Source organism: Microcebus murinus, chromosome 7 (assembly GCF_040939455.1).
Source record: "Microcebus murinus isolate Inina chromosome 7, M.murinus_Inina_mat1.0, whole genome shotgun sequence".
In the NCBI taxonomy this organism is placed as follows: domain Eukaryota; kingdom Metazoa; phylum Chordata; class Mammalia; order Primates; family Cheirogaleidae; genus Microcebus; species Microcebus murinus.
Genome location: NC_134110.1, coordinates 24,957,017 through 24,977,337, shown reverse-complemented (window position 1 = coordinate 24,977,337; position 20,321 = coordinate 24,957,017). Strand labels below are relative to the sequence as shown.

The 20,321-nt window shown below is 51.7% G+C and overlaps 1 protein-coding gene across 1 annotated transcript; it reads left to right on the top strand.

The window, feature by feature from the left end:
• The first annotated feature begins 121 nt into the window (after positions 1-121).
• PPP1R16A (protein phosphatase 1 regulatory subunit 16A) lies at positions 122-19,665 on the top strand. Its single transcript, XM_012760013.2, has 11 exons — positions 122-280; positions 14,159-15,150; positions 16,370-16,440; positions 16,517-16,662; positions 17,635-17,738; positions 17,810-17,934; positions 18,012-18,137; positions 18,222-18,297; positions 18,381-18,510; positions 18,674-18,839; positions 19,078-19,665. The coding sequence occupies exons 2-11, from the start codon at positions 14,892-14,894 to the stop codon at positions 19,450-19,452; spliced, it is 1,578 nt and encodes a 525-aa protein (XP_012615467.1). The 5' UTR covers positions 122-280; positions 14,159-14,891; the 3' UTR covers positions 19,453-19,665.
• Positions 19,666-20,321: the final 656 nt, after the last annotated feature.

The following is a 20,321-nucleotide window of genomic DNA, read 5'->3' as shown; positions in this document are numbered from 1 at the left end:
CCTGAGGAAGTCCCTGCCACGGAGGGGATCACACTGCACAGTCGGTAACCGCCGGCGAGCGCTCCCCAGGCCCCGCCCCTGGCAGCTCGGGCCCGCCCCGCCTCCCACGGGGCACTGCGGCTTCCGGCCCTGGGCTGCGCGGGTCGGAAGTGTAGCGTTGCCATGGCGAGGGCCGGGGATGGGGCCCGCCCCTGCAGCGCCTAGAGTAGTGCGGGTTGACTACCTGCCTGGCCGAGTGTAGCAGACCCACTGTGCGATTGTAGCCTGCGCGAGGCAGAAGGTGAGGTGCGGACTTCCGAGAGACTCGCGGCGGGAGTGGAGCGAGGAAGAAGGGGCCGGGCCGGGGGCAGGGGGCCAGGCCGGGGGGCAGGGGACCGGCCCAGGAAGGAAGGGAGCCGGCGCCGACCCGATAGAGAAGGCCAGGTCCAAGAAGGAGGAGTTGAGATGAGAGAAAGGGAGAACGAATAGGCTAGGGGAGGGTGATGAGGCCAGCTGAGGGAGGAGAAAGCCGGGCCCGGGTGAGGGAGTGCTCGGAGATGGATCCGGCAGGCTTAGGGAGCGGCCCAGGGCAGCAGTCTCACCAGGCCCCACTTGGGCGTTGGTGGCCAAGGCCCAGGGCAGCAAGTGCTAAGGGTCAGGAAAGACTTCTCAATGTGGCAGCCTGTGAAGGCCACTAGTAGAGCATTTCGCATGTAAAGCTGTGTGAATTCTTGCAACCTGTTGATTAAGTAGATAGCACTAGAGTTATCTTCATTTTCAGCTCAGGAAATAAAGGCCAGAGAAAGTGACTTGTCCAGGCTTTGTGTAGGCTTTGGTGTTAAAACTAGAGCCTCTCTGGGGCAAGTTCCTTAAACTTTCAAGGATTCAAGTGACCTCACTTGTAGTGTGGGATGTCCCAGGACTACTTCATGATTGGGGTCAGGGCAAGCAGTACTAACTCACTTGTGCTGGGCAGGGCTAGTGCCCTGGCCTGGGAGGGAGTAACAAGGACTGGTCTGGGCCCCAGGCTGTACCAGAGCAGAGGCTTGGGGCATGGTGGGATTAATTTCCATGGGTGCAGAGAGGGGAGATGTGTCTGGAATCTTTCCAGGCTTAGAGGAGCCAGAGCAAAGGTGGCCCTTCCCAAAGCTTTGTGCCTTCCTTTTCTTCCTGGATCCGTACTTGAGGATGGAAGTAAAAGTGGGGGTATCACACCTCCCTTCTCAAACTGGGTCTAGCCCAGCTTTAAGCCCTCCTGGGCATCTTTGCTCACCAGTTGCTTTCTGGCAGGATTGGGGTTTCCCTGGGAGCAATGTCTTGTTTGCAGTGCCCTGGTCTCCTAAAGGGTCCTCTGGCTGTGCTGCCTAGTTCACTTTAGGTACCCAGAGCTGCCACTGGCTAAGGGGGACTCCAACATGGGGCTGAGTTGCCTAAGGGGCTGCCAGTGGCTGCCTGGTGGATCTTGCACAGACATTGGCTCCATGCTGGTAACTATTGTGGATGTTCAGAGCTTTGAAGGGCCAGCTGCCTGCCCCTGCCCCAAGTCCCTTAGTTTTGTTCAGAGCTGGGATGGGGGAGGCTTTGGCAGGTCCTTCCTTCTGCTAATGCTTGGCTGGATTTCCTTGCTATTGGCTGTCTCTTGTTTGGCTTGTATTGGCCTCATCCCTGACCTGTTTGGGATGTGCTTGGACTCTGCTTTCCCCAGAGAGTTTTCTGGGCTGGCAGGCACCTAGTAAGGAGGGGACTTTCATATCCTTGGACTCCAGTTTGGGGTATATGTCTTAGGGATTCCTAAGTCTCTGGTCTGTATTGTTAGCCAGTTGATACCGCTCTCCACTGTATGCAGCTTAGGAACCTCAGTCTAAGGTGAGCCCACAGACCATAGCAGCCCTCAGCCTCACACCTGCTCTGCCCCAGGCGCACCTCTAGCACCTGTGCCACATCTACCTGTTGGCCAAAACGAGACATCTGGGTGGCAGCTCCAGGTTTTTCCCTCATGTCTAGGTTCTCCAGGACCTTTCTCCAATATGTCCTTGGCACATCTGCACACACACTTAAGTGAAGGCCTTTCCATCAAACTAGTTCAGGCATGAACTCAGAGTCTTCTATGTCACATTCTATCCATACTCCCAGTGCTGTACATTCAATAGCTGTTTACCTGTTCATTCATTCATCCAGTTATTGAGTGCTTTCCTATGAGTCAGGCACTGGACTAAGTTCTGAGGATATAACAGGGAAACAGTAAGTGGCATGTCAAGAATTAGAACGGGGGCCTGGTGTGCTGGCTCATGCCTATAATCCTAGGACTTTGGGAGGCTGAGGTGGGAGGATCACTTGAGGCCGGGAGTTTGAGACCAGCCTGGGGAATATTGAGACCTCCTCTCTACAAAAAACCAAAAAAAAATTAGCCAGGCTTGGTGACATGCGCCTGTAGTCCCAGCCATTTGGGAGGCTGAGGCAGGAGGATTTTTGAGCCCAGGACTTTGAGGTTGCTGTGAGCTAGGCTGACTCCACGGCACACTAGCCCGGCAAACAGAGTGAGACTCTATCTCAAAAAAAAAAAAAAAAAAAATTAAAACAGCAGGGTGATGAGATAAGAGAGCGACAAGGTAAACACAGAGGACCTCTGAGTAGGTCACATTTAAGATGTGGTCTGAGTTAGGAGAAGGAGCAAGCCCTATCCTATATCTGATGAAATGGTTGGTGGAACAACTTTACAGACAAAAGGAACAGTAAATGCAAGGTAGAGGTGATGGTGGAGGTGATGGTACCAAATAAATATGATAGACTAGGGGTTAGAAAACTTTTTCATTTAAGGGCTAGATAATAAATATTTTAGGTTTTCCTGTCCGTGTGGTTTCTTTTAAAACTTTCCAACTCTGCCATTTTGTAAAAAACAGCCACAGATAATATGTAAGTGAAGGGGCTGTGTTTCATCAAAACTTTTTTTGTGGACACTAAAATATGTCAGAAATTACTGTTCTTTTAACTTTTTCTCAATCATTTGAAAATGTAAAAGCTATTCTCAGCTTATGTGCCATATAAAAACAGACTGCAGGCTGAAGTTTGCTAGCCCCCATGCTAGACACTAAAAATGCTATGTGTATTAACTCGTTGAATCATCACAAGAGCCTTACGAAGAAGGTACTGTTAGCATTTACAGATGAAGAAAGTAAGGCAAAGGAAGTCAAGAAACTTTACCAAGCCCCTGCACCTCATTGCTGTTTCAATTCTAGAGTCTGGCTCTGAAGCCAAGTTACCCATAGGACACGTTGGCCCAGGCTCCTGAGGTCAGAAAGCAGGCCAGTGTGGCTGTGCTGGGAGAGAACAGGGCAAGCAGGGCCAGGCCTTGCAGGGTGTAGAGGCTGGGGTAGAACTTTTGGATTGTGTACTTTTATTTTTTACATCAAACTCTATTGAGGTGTAATTTGCATATAGCAAAATGCACCTATTTTAAGTGTACAGTTTGGTACATTATGATTATAATTATAATCCAGAACATAGAACATTTCTGTCACCCAAAAAAGTTCCCTCATTCCCCTCTGTGGTCACTTGGCCCCCCCACCTAGCCCCAGGCAACCACTGATCTGCTTTCTATTACTGTAGATTAAATATCCCTTTTTTAGAATTTCACATCAATGGAATCATATGTAATGAACATTTTTGTGTCTAACTTCTTTTGCCAGGCAATGTTTTGGAGATTCAGGTTGTTGTATGTATCAGTAATTTATTCCCTTTTTTTGCTAAGTAGTTTGGTATTCCCTTGTATAGATATACCACCATTTTTAAAAACAAAATTTTATTTATTTATTTATTTTTAGGGAAACAGTTTTGCTCTGTTGCTCAGGCAGGAGTGCAGTGGCCAGATCATGGTTCACTGCAGCCTTGAACTCCTGGGCTCAAGGGATCCTCCCAAACAGCTGGAACTGCAGGTGTGTGCCACCACACCTGACTAATTTTTCTTATTTTTGGTAGAGATGGGTCTTGCTATGTTGCCCAGGCTGGTCTCAAATTCTTGGCCTCAAGTGATCCTCCCACCTCAGCCTCTTAAAGTGCTGAGATTATAGGTGTGAGCCATCACCCCCAGCATTTTTTTATTCAGTGGGCAGCCCCCTGAATTAGAATAGGTTCAGAGAGACTCCCCATTTTTTCTATACGTATACCTGTTGGTGGACATTTCTGTTCTTTTCAGTTTTTGGCTATTATAAGTAAAACAGCTGTGAACATTTCATGTATACAAGTCTTTGTATGAACATATTTTTATGTCTCTTGGATAATACCTAGAGATAGAAATGGGTTGAAGTATGCGTTTCTTTAGGGGGAACCATCAAAGAGAGCAAGCAAAAAGCCTTTTATGACTTGCTCATCTCTGAAGGTATACACCATCATCTCTGCTTTTTTTTCCTTTTTATTTGTTAGAAGTGAATAACTAGGTCCTGCCCATACCTGAGGGGAAGAGGATTAGAGGCCATTTTTATTTTTTGAGAGAGTCTCACTCTGTCATCCAGGCTAGAGTGCAGGTCTAGAGTGCAGCGATATCATCATAGCTCACTGCAACCTCAAACTCCTATGCTCAAGTGATGCTCCTGCCTCAGCCACCATGCCCAGCTAATTTTTAAAAATTTTCTGTAGAGACAGGGTCATGCTATGTTGCCCAAGCTGGTCTTGGACTTATGGTTTCAAGTAATCCTTTTGCCTCAGCTTCCCAAGCTGCTGGGATTACAGACTTGAACTACCGTGCTCGGTTTCAATTTGGTAATATTTTAAAAGGATTTTTGCAACTATTTATGAGGAAATTAGTCTGTAGTTTTCTTCACTTATCATGTCTGTCTGGTTTGGGATCAGGGTAATGCCATCTTCATAAAATGAATTGGGATATGTTTCTTGCTCTTCTATTTTCAGAAAAGTCTTTTGTAGTCTTGGTATTATTTTTTCCTTAAATCTTTGATATAGCTTAGCAATGAAGCCCTCTGGAGTTTTCTTTGTGGTAAAGTTTTTAATTACAACTTTAATTTCTTTAATAGGCAGAAATTTTCAAGTTTTCTGTTTTTTTTTTTTAAGTTTTCTGTTTCTTAGTGAACCCATTTTGATAATTTATTTCATTTAGAAATTTTGTCCATTTGTTTAAGTCAAGCAATTTGTCCATTTATCTAAGTGGCAATTTTTTTTTATAAAGGGCTAAAGAGTAACTATTTTAGGCATTTCAGGCTTTATGGTCTCTATTGCAGCTATTCAACTCTGATGTAGCACAAAACAGCCATGTAGACAATACATAAATGAACATTGCTGTGTTCTAATAATACAATATTTACAAAATCAGATAATAGGCCAGGTATGGCCTACTGGTTAGTTTGTTAACTCCCAACCTAAATTGTTGAGCTTGTCATCCTAAATTTTTCAAAATATTCCCATTTTTGTCTTTTTAATGCTTTGTAGGTTGAGGGTGGTAGCGCATACATTTAGTCCTAGTGACTTCAAGGCTGAGGCCCAGGAATTTGAGGCTGCAGTGAGCTATGATTGTGCCACTGCACTCTGACCTTGCAGACAGAGCAAGACCCCTTCTCTTTAAAAAAAAAAAATGCTTTGGGCTGGGCTTGGTGGTTCATGCCTGTAATCCTAGCACTCTGGGAGGTCGAGGCAGGAGGAGATGTGGGAGGATCACTTGAGGTCAGGAGTTTGAAACCAGCCTGAGCAAGAGCGAGATCCCATCTCTATACTAAATATAGAAAGAATTAGCGAGACAACTAAAAATAGAAAAACTTAGCCAGACATCATGGCGCAGGCCTGTAGTCCCAGCTACTCAGGAGGCTGAGATAGGAGGATTGCTTGAGCTCCCAGGAGTTCGAGGTTGCTGTGAGTTAGGCTGACACTATGGCACTCTAACCCGGGTGACAGAGCAAGACTTAGTTTCAAAAAAAAAGGTAAAAAAAATGCTTTGTAGGATCTGTAGTAATGTTGCCTTTTCAAGCTTCTCCAAGCACAGCTACATTTTAGAAAATGAAAAAAAGAAACAGAAAGGTGCTCCAGTTCATTAACGGTCAGGGAAATGCAATTAAAACCCCAGCTCATACTGTACATGTCCATCAGAACAGATAGCATGAAAAAGACCACAGAGACCATGTGCTGGGGAGGGTGGGAACACTTGGGAGCACCTCATCCTACCACAGGGTGTCCCTTCAGAAGTGAGCAACCTGCCATGCTCTTTTCTGTGGCCAGGCCCAGCTCTTGGCCTCAGGAGACTTGATGTGGATTAGCCCAGGTCCCTGTTGGCCAATGTCCTGGGAATGCCCTTTGTAGGATGTCCCCTGGACATGCAGGATCATTTGCACGTTGCATTTCTGTTGGAGGCAGTGCCTTGGGTGGATGGCTGGTGGGGATGTCTAACAGGACTATCCCTTGAACATCCTGTGGTAGGTGCCCCCAGGTGTTCGCACCCTCCCCAGCACATGGTCTCTGTGGTATTTTTCATGACCGTTAATGAACTGGAGCACCTTTCTGTTTCTTTCTTTAATTTTTTTTTTTTTTTTTTTGAGACAGAGTCTCACTGTGTTGCCCAGGCTAGAGTGCTATGGCTTCAGCCTCGCTCATAGCAGCCTCAAACTCCTGGGCTCACGCCATCCTTCTGCCAATGCCTCCCGAGTAGCTGAGATTACAGGCATGCGCCACCATGCCCAGCTAATTTTTTCTATATATTTTTGGTTGTCTAGCTAATTTCTGTTAATTTTTTCAGTAGAGACAGGGTCTCACTCTTGCTCAGAGCTGGTCTCAAACTCCTGAGCTCAAACTATCTCCCTGTCTGGGCCTCCCAGAGTGCTAGGATTACAGGCATGAGCCACTGCACCAGGCCCTTTTTTTCATTTTCTAAAATGCAGCTATGCTTGGAGATTTTGTGCTTATTGATCACTTGTTCATCATCTTTTTTTTTTTTTTTTTAAACACCCATTTGTGTGGAATTGTTCATCATCTTGTGAAGTAGCTGTTTATGTCTTTGGCTTATTTTTCTATTAGGTGGTTTTTTTTTGTTGTTATTTAGTGGTTCTTTTTATATTAGTTGTTGGTTATGTATTTCAAATATCATTTCACAGTCTGTGGCTTGCTTGTCCATTTTTTTCAGTTTTAAACTTCTTATTTTCAGATGATGGCAGGTTCACATACAGTTGTAGGAAATGGTTCATCTAGATCCCTTGCAGACTTCCAACATTCCACCAATGTTAGGTAACATCATGCCTAACTATATAGTATAATGATCCCTCAAGGGAATGTTGATATCTATACACGCCATGGACCTTGTTCACAGCTTTGCATGGGCTTGTATATGCATGTGTGTATATGTGTTCTGTGCAGTGATATCACTGTAGAATGTGTGTGCCCATCACAGAGTCAGGACCCAGCACAGCCCATCTCTGAGACCTCCCCAGCTGCCCCTTAATAGCTACCGCTACTTCCCTAACCCTTGGGAACCATGTTCTGTTTTCTGTCTCCATGATTTTACCATTTCAAGAATGTTCTATAAATGGAATCCTACAGGGTGTGACCTTGGAGATTAGCATGATGTCCTGAGGCCCATCCAAGTTGTGTACATCAGTAGTCTTCTCCTTTTGACTGCTGAGGAGTCTTCCATGGTGTGAATGGACCACCCTGTGTTTAACCATTCATTTGTAGGACATTTGGTTTTTTCCAGTTTTTGGCTATTATGAATCAAATTGCTATGAACGTGTGCAATTTTTTGTGTGACTTAAATTTTCATTTTTCTGGGGTAAGGGCCCAGGAGTGCAGCTGCTGGGTTATACGGTACTTGCATGTTAGCTGTTTTGTTTTGTTTTGTTTTAAGAAACTTCCAACATGTTTTCCAGAATGGCTGTTCCATTTCATGTTTTCACTAGTCATGTGTGAGACCCTTTTCTTCACACCTTGCTCTTCTGTACGTGTGTAGCGGCATTTCACTGTGCTTTTGGTTTGCATTTCCCCAGTGGTGAGGGATGGTTATTCGCTCCTTTGTACATCCTCTTCAGAGAACTGTCTGTTCACATCTGTTGCCCATTTTTTTATTCATAACTACCCCAAAACTTATCCCATTTTTTAATTGGATCGTTTCTTTGAGATTCTGTTCCTCTTGACAGAAGTCCTTTATTCAATGTGTGGTTTACAGATATTTTCTCACTCGGTAGCTGTCTTTTCCCTTCTCTTTTCACAGGGTCCTTTTTTTTTTTTTTTTTTTTGAGACAAGGTCTTGCTCTGTCGCCCATGCTGGAGTGCAGTGGTGAGATCACAGCTCACTTCACCCTCAAACTCCAGGGCTCAAGCAATCCTCCTGCCTTGGCCTTCTGAATAGCTGAGACCACAGGCACCAGCCACTGTGCCCAGCCACAAGGCCTTTAGCAGAGCAAAAGCTTTTAATTTTGGTGAGGTCCAGTTTATCAGTTTTTTTATTTTATGGAATGTGGGTTTTTTTGTTTTTTTGTTTGTTTGTTTTTTGAGACAGAGTCTCACTTTGTTACCCAGGCTAGAGTGAGTGCTGTGGCGTCAGCCTGGCTCACAGCAACCTCAAATTCCTGGGCTCAAGTGATCCTCCTGCCTCAGCCTCCCAAGTAGCTGGGACTACAGGCATGTGCCACCATGCCCGGCTAATTTTTTCTATATATATTAGTTGGCCAATTAATTTGTTTCTATTTATAGTAGAAACAGGGTCTCACTCTTGCTCAGGCTGGTTTTGAACTCCTGACCTCGAGCAATCCGCCCGCCTTGGCCTCCTAGAGAGCTAGGATTACAGGCTTGAGCCACAGTGCCCGGCCTGGAATGTGTTTTTGGTGTTAACTCTCTGTAGAAGTTTTATTGCTTCACCTTTTACATTTAAATGTGCAGTTCATGCAGGGTAGGGGCAGACGTTTTTTACATATGTATATCCAATTGACCCAACACCATTTATTTGAAAAGGCTTTTCCTACTGCTCCACATTGTCATAAATTGAGAGTCTGCATGTATGTGGATTTATTTCCAGACTCTATTTCATTTCATTGGTTTATTTCTCCATCCCTAAGCAAATACTTCAGGGTCTTATTTACCAAACTGTATAATAAATCTTGATATTTAATACTGTAAGTACTTCAAATTTGTTCTTTTTCAGGATTGGCTCTACTGTTTTTGGCCTTTTGCATTTCTCTGCTAAATGGAGAATTACCTTGTGAGTTTTGCATGATTTTGATTGGGGCTACATTAAATCTTAGGTGAATTTGGGGAGAAATGACATCTTTAAAGTTCTGAGTCAACCCAGAGGCATGGTGTCTCCCTCCATTTAAGTCTACTCTTATGTCTTTTCATAATGTTTTGTGCTTTTCTGTGCACATCTTTTGTTAGATTTATTCCTAGGCATTGATGCTTTTGGATACTATTCTATTATTCTATTATAAATAGGAGATGGATATCCACTTCTGATAGCTTAGGTCTTCTTAGGTAACATGTTTCTGTCTGGAAGATTTCTGCAAGCATTGGAGCTGTCCTGGGGAGTGGCTATTCCTGGTCTTCAGCCAGGGTCTATGCTGATGTGTTTGGAGTAACTGGGGCTGTGATTTCTCACTCAAGCCCAGTGGAGCTGGGAGGGTGACAGCTGAGGGTGTGGGGATGGGGTGAGGACCAGCCTGCAGGAGGCACTGGAGAGGTGGGGGGGCAGGGTTCATAGAAGTGAGCTGGGCAGAGAAAATGGGCAGAGAGAACAATGGCAGAGAGGCGATCGCATAGAATGGGGTGTAGAATTGAGCTGATAGGGTGGGGGCAGTCAGTGGTGGTGATGGGTAAAGGGTATAGGACATTGTCTCAAGAAGAGATCAAGGCTGTTGAAGGATCCTCCAGGAGGATGTTGAGGCTACAGTTCAGACAGTGATGGGTGGGGGTGGTGCCGGCAGCAAGGGCTGGTGCTGAGTGGTGACTGTGTCCCAGCTAGGACTGTTGGGGCATGGGCTGCAGGCCTCAGCCAAGATGAGCAAGGGAGAAGGTGCCTCCCCTTCGGGTCCCCAGACAGGGCTGCCAGGAAGGGAGTGGTGCAGAAAGAGCCAGGTTCCCTCAGCAGGGAGGAGGCCAGGGAGGGCTTCAGAATGAGGGTGTGGAGAACCTGGATTAGAAGCCCCTCCTCTGTCCTGCTTCTCTGGTTACTACTCATCTCCACCCTTTTCCCATCTCAGCCAAGTTCTCAGGAGGGTTCTCCCTTGTAGGAGTGAAACCTTCCACCCAGATCCTTCACCACTGCTGGTTCCCACTCAGGTGGCAGGGATCTCCGAATCTTTTCTTACAAGAGATAAAAAGGTTTATTGTTTTTAAAAAAGATCACATGTGCACAGGGCAGATGTGTCTGTGGGAATGGATGAGTCAGGTCTGACTCAAGGTTACCATGTGTGCCGCTTAAACCCATGGTCCAGAGGCGGGTCCTGCTTTTATTTTGCAGGTGTTAGTTATGAGGGAATTGAGTGTCCATCTTCTGTCTGGCATCTAAGGTGGGATTTGTGTTCTTCCATGAACTGTCAGTCCTTTGCCCACTTGGGTGTGGCTCCTTTCTGGGCTGATCTGAGGATGACTTTGTCTCATTTATTGTAAATGTTTTTCCCCACTTGGTCATCTGTCCTATGATTTTGAAGGTTTGGTTTTGATTTGTTTTAACAATGTAGACATTTTTGTTGTTGTTCTTTTTAAAAAAGATTTATAATGCCTAGATCATAACACATGCAATTGCAGAAATTTAAAAAATTTGTTTTTTTGGGTTTTTTTGAGACAGAGTCTCACTTTGTTGCCCAGGCTAGAGTGAGTGCCATGACGTCAGCCTAGCTCACAGCAACCTCAAACTCCTGGTTTCAACCAATCCTCCTGTCTCAGCCTCCCAAGTAGCTGGGACTACAGGCATGTGCCACCATGCCCAGCTAATTTTTTCTATATATATATTAGTTGGCCAATTAATTTCTTTCTATTTATAGTAGAGACAGGGTTTCACTCTTGCTCAGGCTGGTTTCGAGCTCCTGACCTTGAGCAATCCGCCCGCCTTGCCTCCCAGAGTACTAGGATTACAGGTGTGAGCCACTGTGCCCGGCCAACTTTTTTTTTATTTTTGTAGAGACAGAGTCTTGCTGTGTTGCTCAGGCTGGTATGGAACTCCTGGGTTCAAGCGATCCTTTTGCCTTGGCCTCCCAAAGTGCTGGGATTACAAGCATGAGTCACCATGCCAGGCCCATTTTGAAAATTTAGTGCAGTCAGATTTATCAGTTTTTCTTTTCTGTTTCTGGGGTTTGTGTTGACTTAGGAAGCTTTCTCCTTTGCTGGGATTCCTTCCTGTACTGTTGTGGTTTTATTTTTTCCTTAAGGTATGTCTGTGATGTGTCTGGGTCTGTTCTGATGTGAGGAGTGAGGTGGATTCCTGCCCTGTTGTTCCAGGCGGTCACTCACTGTCCAGCACCCCATACTGAGAGGTCTGCCCCCATTGGCCCTGCATGCAGCCCCACCCTGCCACTGTCCCAGCTTTCCTACAGGATGCTCTAGGCTCCTGTCTGCGTCCTGGCTGGCCGTGCTCTCCTGGACACTCTTCTGGGCTTCCTGGCCCTAGTCTCTCCCTGGTGCTCTTCCTCCATGGACACTGCCCACTCCTCCAGTGCTGGGGGTCAGTTGTGTGTGGAACACATGTCCCCAGAGTTCCTAGCTGCCAGTGGCTGAACAGGGCTTGTACCTAGAGCTCCTGCATGAACCCTCAGTGTGTTCAGCAATCTCACTGAGAGTCCATCCCTGCAATTCCTGCCTCTGAGATGTCCCCTTTGCTTGTACAGATAAACAAATCTGTGTATACATAGCACCTTTAACCAGGGTGGAGTCAGCCTCTGCACTGTGGTCAACATAGTGTAGCCACTGTCCAGTGATGGTTAGATCCACCTCATCTTGTTAACAGATACGTGTGCATAGATGTTATTCCACAGAATGGCTAGACATAATTTACTTTTCCCAAAATGATGGGCAAATAAGTTTCTCAGTTTTTGCTCTTAAAGATATTGCTACAAATAAAACTCTCTTGGTTGACAGGAACCAACTCCAACAAGCCTAAGCACAAGAGAGAAATAATGCCTCGCTCCAGGGAGGGCGGGGGGTGGGGCAGTCCTGGGCTGCCCTGTACTTCCTGGCCTCCTCCTGCCCCTGGCCCTCCCTGTCTTCTTTCATGTCTAGAACACCACACAGCCTCCACCTACCCCTCCTCCCAGTCTCAGGGTGAATAGAACAGATACTTTCTGCCCCTCTGGGCTCTATCTGCACCATGGATGCTGAGAGGTGGGCGTGGGAGGCACAACTATGGAGTGGTTAACGGAGGCTCTCAATTTAGGTGTGCCTTGGTCTCCCCAGGTGAAAAATGGGATGCTGGCGGTGTCCACTTGCGGAGGGCTATAGCAGTGCGGGTGTTGCTGGGGCACTCAGGTCTGGGGCCTGGGTACTTAGGCAGGCATGGGTCTGTCCTCATTGGAGCTGCTAGGAGTCTGGGCTGGGTTCTGGGTGCTGGGCCTTCCACCCTGAAGGCCAACTGCCCCATAGTGTGCAGGCTGAGGGGATGGTGGGGTGGGGATGGGGTGGGGGGCAGTGGCCCATGTTCTTCTAGGATGCTCCTCCCACCTGGGTCCCACACTCCCATTCTCCTGAGTTTGGAGCTGAGGACTGGGATAAGTCAACCAGATTATCTCTGTTTGACATTCTAAGAAGGCTTGGGGGGAGGGTTTGTGGAATGGGGGGGGACTCCCTGCCCAGCCCCCTCTTGGCCTGGGTGGGAAATGGTGGCTATTTAGCCATTTGGAGGGACTCTGCTGAGCCAGCCACCAGCCGAGGGTGCATCTTCCAGGCTCTGGCAGGCTGTTCCTGCTCTTTGTGGCTCTGAGGGGCCCAGGTTTGCTAAGGTTCAGCTGGGGAGCCAAGATTCAGGTTGTCAGGAGGTGGCCTTTCCTCCTGGAGTCCTCGCACCTGCTGTATTCCATTTGTTCTCTCATGTTGTTTCCTTTTCTGTAGGATATGGGTGTCAGCATACCTTTTCGGTTTTTTTTGTTTTTTTTTTTTTGAGACAGAGTCTCACTTTGTTGCCCAGGCTAGAGTGAGTGCCATGGTGTCAGCCTAGCTCACAGCAACCTCAAACTCCTGGGCTCAAGTAATCCTACTGCCTCAGCCTCCCGAGTAGCTGGGACTACAGGCATGTGCCACCGTGCCTGGCTAATTTTTTCTATATGTATTAGTCAGCCAATTAATTTCTTTCTATTTATAGTAGAGATGGGGTCTTGCTCCTGCTCAGGCTGGTTTCGAACTCCTGACCTCGAGCAGTCCGCCCGCCTCAGCCTCCCAGAGTGCTAGGATTACAGGCGTGAGCCACCGCGCCCGGCCAGCATACCTTTTCTTTTAAAAAATGATGGGGGTAGTAGGTGACGTTCCTTTCCTGGAAGAAGGGGGCATTGATTGAGACCTCTGCATGCAAGTCTGGCCAGAGAAAGGTTGGGTCAGTATCTACATGGCTATGAGGTCTGGCTGAGTGGAAAATGGGACACCTAGTGGGCATCCTCTGGGCAGAGCATGGCCAGTACCTTCTGAGGAGTAGCCTGTGACCAGTCCAGGGGCCACACTTAGTGTGTTGGGCAGGGCTTGGACAGGGCTTTGCCCCTGCTGAAACTGTGTGTGTCTGTCCTGATAGATCCCAAGCCAGGTGGCCCTTTGAGCCTCTGTTCACACAACGTTGGCTCTTTTTGCAGCCCAGAATGGCTGAAACATTGACTGGCCTGGGTCAGGGAGCCCAGCAAGGAAGAGGTCTAGGTCCTGGGCAGTGAGAACTGGGTGTTGGTCAGGAGAGCGATGCCCATGTAGGGCCCTCAAGGCAGTGACTGGCCCTGGTGGGGAAGCCCCTGGGGAAGGCCCTACTGTGTGTGGGCTGTTCTCCAGGCTTTCAGCAGCCTTTCCTGAAAAAGGGGGGTGGGAAGAACCTGGGACAGCCCTCCCCTGCCCTTCCCGAGTGTGTAGGGCAGAGAAACTTCTCTCAGGACTGCTGCTGGCAGTGCTCTCTTTGGACAGAGGGGCTCACACAGGTAGACCCTGAGATGGCAGGGAGCCTGGTCTCACCTAAGGCCCAGCATGGGGCTCCCTGGCACTTGCTTTGGCACCTGCCTGGATGTGCTTCCTTGTTGCTCCTCAGGTGTGCGTGGCTCCGGAAGGGGAGGCTGTCCTGAAGACACTGTCAACAGGCCCACCTGTGCCCTTGTGCCCTGGCTTCGTAGAGAGTCCCTGGGCATTGGCCACTGGGACCCCAGGACTCTGACCACATGCCCTGCCCTAGCCTCTGAGGCTGCACCTCCTCATTAGCACTGATGCACTGACTGTGGGGACAGCTGGGAGGGTCCAGGTTGGGCCATGCCTGCTCCCAGGCCCCCCCCAGGCTCCTGAGGCCTGGAAGGTGAACTGAGGGCTCTCAGGGGCTCCCGGCTGATTGGATCTACCTGCCCTCCCTTCCCCCTCAGCAAGGTGCCAGGAAGCTGGAGCTTTGTTATCTGGGTAATTAGCTTCAGACCATGGACTGAGGCCGGCCAGGTCCCACAGGCTGTGCACCCTGACCCCAAGAGGGAGGCGAGGCTGCCCACACAGAGGCCCTGCCTGTTGAACAGCTCAAGGCCAGGCCTGCCTGGGGAGCAGGCTGTGGGTACCTTCCCTCGTTGCCCTCGCTGCCTGTGGTCCGTGCCCCACAGGGCGGCCTGGGCACTGTGTAGGTCCTCCTGACCCAGCTGTGCCAGGGCAAAGGACACTGAGCCCTGGGAAGGGGATGCACCCAAGGGTGCCAGTCCAGCCAGCTGCCCCGCCCCTCAGGCCCGGCCTGGCAGCCGAGCCCCCTGTTCTGGTGCCCCGAGCAGCCCTGCGGGCTGGTAGCACCCACCATGGCCGAACACCTGGAGCTGTTGGCAGAGATGCCCCTGGTGTGCAGGATGAGCACACAGGAACGGCTGAAGCATGCCCAGAAGCGGCGTGCCCAGCAGGTGAAGATGTGGGCCCAGGCTGAGAAGGAGGCCCAGGCTAAGAAGGTCCACAGGGAGCGGCCGCGTAAGGAGGCAGCCAGTCGAGGGCCCCAGAAGCAGGTTCTTTTCCCGCCCAGCGTTGCCTTGCTGGAGGCTGCTTCCCGCAATGACCTGGAGGAAGGTGAGTGTGGTTGAGCTCTCTGCACATGAACGGCCCTCACCCTGGCCATCTGGACACCATCTCATGTCAGGCCTTAGGGCTGGACCTGTCTGCAGTGCCTGGGCTCTACCCAGATCTGGCCAGGCCACCTCAGCCTGGGCAGCCTTGGGTCCTCCCATCAGGCAAGCCCTAAGCGGTAGGCAACCCTGAGGCCAGCCTGTGCTGGGACAGCTGTCCTTCAGTTGGGGGCTGTGTGCAGAGGGGTCCTCATGTAAGGTGAGCTGAGTTGCCAGTGGTAGGCCATGGGGCAGGCCCACAGGAATCTGCAGAAGCATCCAGTGCCTGGCACAGCTGGATGTATGGGGTAGCCAACTGCCTGCACTGCCTCTTGCCAGGGTGCTGGGATGCTCAGGAGAGTCCTGGTCTCCATGTCCATAGAGTAGGATGGTACCACCAGAAGGCAGGGCTGGCTAGGCCTGGGGTAGACCCAGAGCCCACACTGGTCAGAACTCAGTGACAGGCCTGGGCTCTCAGTAGGTTCCTGTTCCTCCCTGTGCGCCATGCTTGCAGCCCCAGCTGTGTGCGAGTTCCATTTCTGGTGTTCTGGCATCTAGGGGGAAGAGGCCTGGAGGCAGGGGATGAGGAAGAGGGTGCTATGGGTGTACCATAGGGAGATGTGGGACGGCAGGCATGGCCAGGGAGAACTCTGGTGTCCTTGGCATGAGCTGGGGCCTGAGATGGGATCTCTGAGGGGCAGGGATGAGCTCTGCAGAGTGGGGGTGGAGGCCTCAGCCTTGGGTGCTAGAGGATCCAGCAGAGAGTGAACACAGGGCTGGGGGTGGGCAAGGTCCCCTGGTTACTGTGACTGGGGAGGCAGGAGGTGCTTCCAGACTGCAGTAGCTTCAGGGCAGGCAGGGAGTTGGGATTGTTGGAAGGTTGCTGTCACACCAGAGGGCCTGTTTGCGGATTTGGGGTTGGAGCTCTCAGATACAGGGCCTGCAGGTGTTGGAGACAGAGGGCTTCTGGGGCTGTGGGCTGCTTGGGGTGGACAGACACTGCAGCTCCTGAGCCCTCCCCTGGCTCTGTGCCTCCTGCCATCTGTGCCACTGGCTTCTTCCCACCAGCTTCTTCTCTGCCCCTCCCCAATTCCTGGGCCACAGCACAGTTGGCCCAGGGGCCTGACCAGGGCCAGCACAGGCTACACAGGACCCCACTCAACCTTGTCTTCCCTGTCTTGTAGTCCGCCAGTTCCTCAGGAGCGGGGTCAGTCCTGACCTGGCCAACGAGGATGGCCTAACAGCGCTGCACCAGGTCAGCCCATACTAGGGGTGGGCAGGGCAGGGAGGCTGGTTCTTGTCTCTGGCCGCTCAGGTTGTGTGGTTTGCAGTGTTGTATTGATGACTTCCGAGAGATGGTGCAGCAGCTCCTGGAGGCTGGAGCCAATGTCAATGCCTGTGACAGCGAGTGCTGGACGCCTCTGCATGCTGCAGCCACCTGTGGCCACCTGCATCTGGTAGAGCTGCTCATTGCCCGGTAGGGCCCACGGGGTGTCTTTGTAAGGGGAGGGGCTTCCTCATAGGGCAGATAAGGTGGCTGCTCTTGGTAAAGTGTCCCTGGCCCTTGGTCTCCTGTGTTCTACCTTAACCATTGCTGACCCACCCTGCCTGTGTGGGGGCAGCATGGTCCTTGGCCTGCCTGGAATGCGACCTCCTGCCAAGAGGGCAGGACCTCCAGCTCTGGCCTGAGGGCCTCCCCAAATTCTGCACAGAGAAATGCCATTTTGGTCTGAGTGAGGAGGGTTGAATGTAAGGAGGGAAGGATGGTGAGGAAGCCAGGTGGGCCTGAGATGGGCAGTAGCTGGCATAGGTGGGGCCTTTACCTTTAACAAGGGTAAAGGTGAACAGCTGCCTCTGAGCAGGGAGAGTGGTGGCTTCATCAGGAGTCTCTTCCCTTCCTTTCCCCCTTAACTCCATGCCCCTCAAGTAGGAAAGAGGGAGGGTCAGGCCAGGCCATCCTTGGAGCAGTCTAAGCAAGGCCAGTGGCTGGGTGGGTAGATGGCAGTCCTGCCAGACACAGGTGCCACAGAGTCTAGTGGGGTGTGCTGGAACTACACAGGGTGCACACAGGCCCCCAGAGCTTTCGAGCAGAGCCTCTACTTGGGCCTATTCTTCCCCACTACCTTCTGCCTTTGAGTCCCCTAGAGTCCATCTGCCCCCAGCAGGCGAGCTCATTGTGCACGTTTATGGGGGCAGACAGTTGCCAGGAACTTGGAGCCCCAGTCAGTAGAGACTGCAGGATGGCTTGTCTGGTTTAAACACAGGATCCAGGGCTGAGGGGTCTAGAGGCAGGTTCTCCCAGCAGTAGGTGGGGCCTGGGCCAAGTCCTCCATGTCTGCCTTGTACTTCCTGAGGGGCAGCCCTGGGCTCTGCAAAGGGAGGAGATGCTGGGGACCTCTACGAGGAGCCTGGTCCTGTGGCCAGTGCCCCCCATTCATCCTACCTGCAGTGGCGCCAATCTTCTGGCGGTCAACACTGATGGGAACATGCCCTATGACCTGTGTGAAGATGAGCAGACACTGGACTGCCTGGAGACTGCCATGGCCAACCGTGGTGAGTGTGGCTATGCCTGCTGGAGGGGGCTGGGCCCCTGGTGTGCTCACTCTAAGCCTGCTGCCTCACAGGCATCACCCAGGATAGCATCGAGGAGGCCCGGGCTGTGCCAGAGCTGTGCATGCTGGAGGACATCCGGGGCCTACTGCAGGCTGGGGCAGACCTTGATGTCCCCTTGGACCATGGGGCCACGCTGGTGAGAATTGGGAGGGCCTGGGGGGAGGGCCTGGAGGGACACGGGGCTGGAATTCAGGCTGGGCGGCTTGCCTGCAGCTGCACATTGCTGCTGCCAATGGGTTCAGCGAGGCTGCTGCCCTGCTGCTGGAGCACCAAGCCAGTCTGAGCGCCAAGGACCAGGATGGCTGGGAGCCACTGCACGCAGCAGCCTACTGGGGCCAGGTGAGTGCAGGGTTGGGAACAGGTGGGTGGGGGTAGGCTCCATGGCTTCAGAGCCTTCCAAAGCCCTGGCTGGCCGGCCCACAGGTGCACCTGGTGGAGCTGCTCGTGGCACACGGGGCCAACCTGAATGGAAAGTCCCTGATGGATGAGACGCCTCTTGGTGAGCTCAGGGGGTGTCCACTTCTACTTGGTGGAGGGGAGGCAGGGAGGGTGCCCCTGATGCCTGTGCCCATTTCTCCTCAGATGTGTGTGGGGATGAGGAGGTGCGGGCCAAGTTGCTGGAGCTGAAGCACAAGCACGATGTGCTCTTACGTGCCCAGGGCCGCCAGCATTCCCTGCTGCGCCGCCGTACCTCCAGTGCAGGCAGCAGAGGGTGAGCCGTCTTCCCAGCCCCCCCCCCAGTCCCTGTCCCCCACCCACCCGGACAAAGCCCCTGCTGATGTCAGCCACCTGGTGGAGGTGCCAGCTGGAACTCTGAGCTCTGGGGCAGAGTCCATGGGGCAGGCAGTGTCCTCCTCTTACTCTCCCCACCCCAGGAAGGTGGTGAGGCGGGTGAGCCTAACTCAGCGCACCAACCTGTACCGCAAGGAGCATGCCCAGGAGGCCATCGTGTGGCAACAGCCACCACCCCTTAGCCCAGAGCCCCCCGAGGATGATGAGGATGGCCAGACAGATGCTGAACTTGGGCCGCCGCCTGTTGAGGTGTGTGCCCCGCCCCTGCTGGGCTCAAGTAAGGCTTCTGACCTTACTTGGGTGCCTTGGTTCTCCCTCTGCACTGGCCCCCTCTGGAGGCAGTGGGGTGGGTGCCCCATAGGGGTCAGCTGCTGCCTCTCATTCCCTTTTTTCTGTCCCTCCATGACCATACAGCCAGGAGGCCAAAGCTGGGGAAGATGAACGGGGGCGCCTCCTGATGCCTCTGGGGTCTTCATTTTGTCCACAGGAGAACAGCCCTGAGGCAGCCAGGCCACACAATGGCCGAGTAGCGGCCCCCCCTGGCCGGCACCTGTACTCTAAGCGACTGGACCGGTGTGTCTCTTATCAGCTGAGTCCCCTGGAGAGCACTGCCCCCTACGCCCTTGTCCGAGACAAGGCCCACCACACCCTGGCAGAGCTCAAGCGCCAGCGAGCTGCTGCCAAACTGCAGAGACCTGCGCCTGAGGGGCCCGAGGCTCCTGAGTCTGTTCTGCCTGCTGATACTGGGAGCCTTCAGCCTGATTGTGGCTTTGATGTGGCAGTGGACCCGCCCTTGCTCAAGCTCACAGCCCCGTCAGAGGAGGCCCCTGTGGAGAAGAAGCCATGCTGCCTGCTCATGTGAGAGGCTGTTGGCTCCAGGTGGCATGGCCCCTGCCCTGCAGGCCCACCCCACAGTGGCCCTGCTACTGTGGGTGGGCAGTGTGGAGCCTGACTTCCGCTGGCCAGGATGTCCTCTCTCAGGAGTAGACCTGTGGCAGAAGACACGTGGGGGGCAGCTGGCTGCAAAGACTGTTTTTATCCCATGATTCCTGGTAAAGGGCTGTTTTGCCACCAAGCCTTGTTTGTGTCTTAGTTGGGCCACCGTCCCCACTGTGGTGAGCAGGTTGTGCTGCTTTACTGGGGAGCAGCCCATTCCCATGAGCACCTGAGGCCTGTAGGTGCATGCTGGGGCTTGTGGCAGCCCCAGCCTGTGTGTGGGAGCGAGGCCCATGGCCACTGGGCAAGAAGCCTGGCCCTCACCCAGACCCACCCTCACCGCTTCCTGGAGGCTCCTCTGTAACTCTTTGCCTTCTTGAGAGGAGCAGCGTGCTCTGGAAGGCAATTCCTTGGGGGCCAGGGTTGAGGGTGTCTGTGCCAGAGTGGCAGGGACTGTGGCCTGGAAAGGGAGGTATTTTCTATCAGACTCTTGGGCCAGAGCTAGAGGGGTAAAATGGGTACAAGGCTGGCGTCAGAAGCTCCCCTGGATCGGGGGGTGAGGCCCCAGTTACTGGCAGGCAGCCCTGATCCTGGGGCCTGTCTGCCAGCTTCTGCCTGGGTTGGCATAGAGGACAGCCAGTTGGCCTCTTGTGCTCTGAGCTGGCTGAGCACAACGTGTCAGGGTAAGAGGGGCCCCTAAGGGGCTTCAAGCAGGAGGGCTGAGGGCACTGCCAGTTCATCTATGGCAGACAGCTTTGTACAGCCACCAGTACTGAGGATATAGGTACAGGCTAC

Bases quoted from the DNA above. Each gene is read 5' to 3' on its own strand.
- PPP1R16A (XM_012760013.2), top strand. From the start codon at position 14,892: ATGGCCGAACACCTGGAGCTGTTGGCAGAGATGCCCCTGGTGTGCAGG. The intron at 15,151-16,369 runs GTGAGTGTGGTT...CCTGTCTTGTAG, and splicing joins CCGCAATGACCTGGAGGAAG to TCCGCCAGTTCCTCAGGAGC. The intron at 18,298-18,380 runs GTGAGCTCAGGG...ATTTCTCCTCAG, and splicing joins GATGGATGAGACGCCTCTTG to ATGTGTGTGGGGATGAGGAG.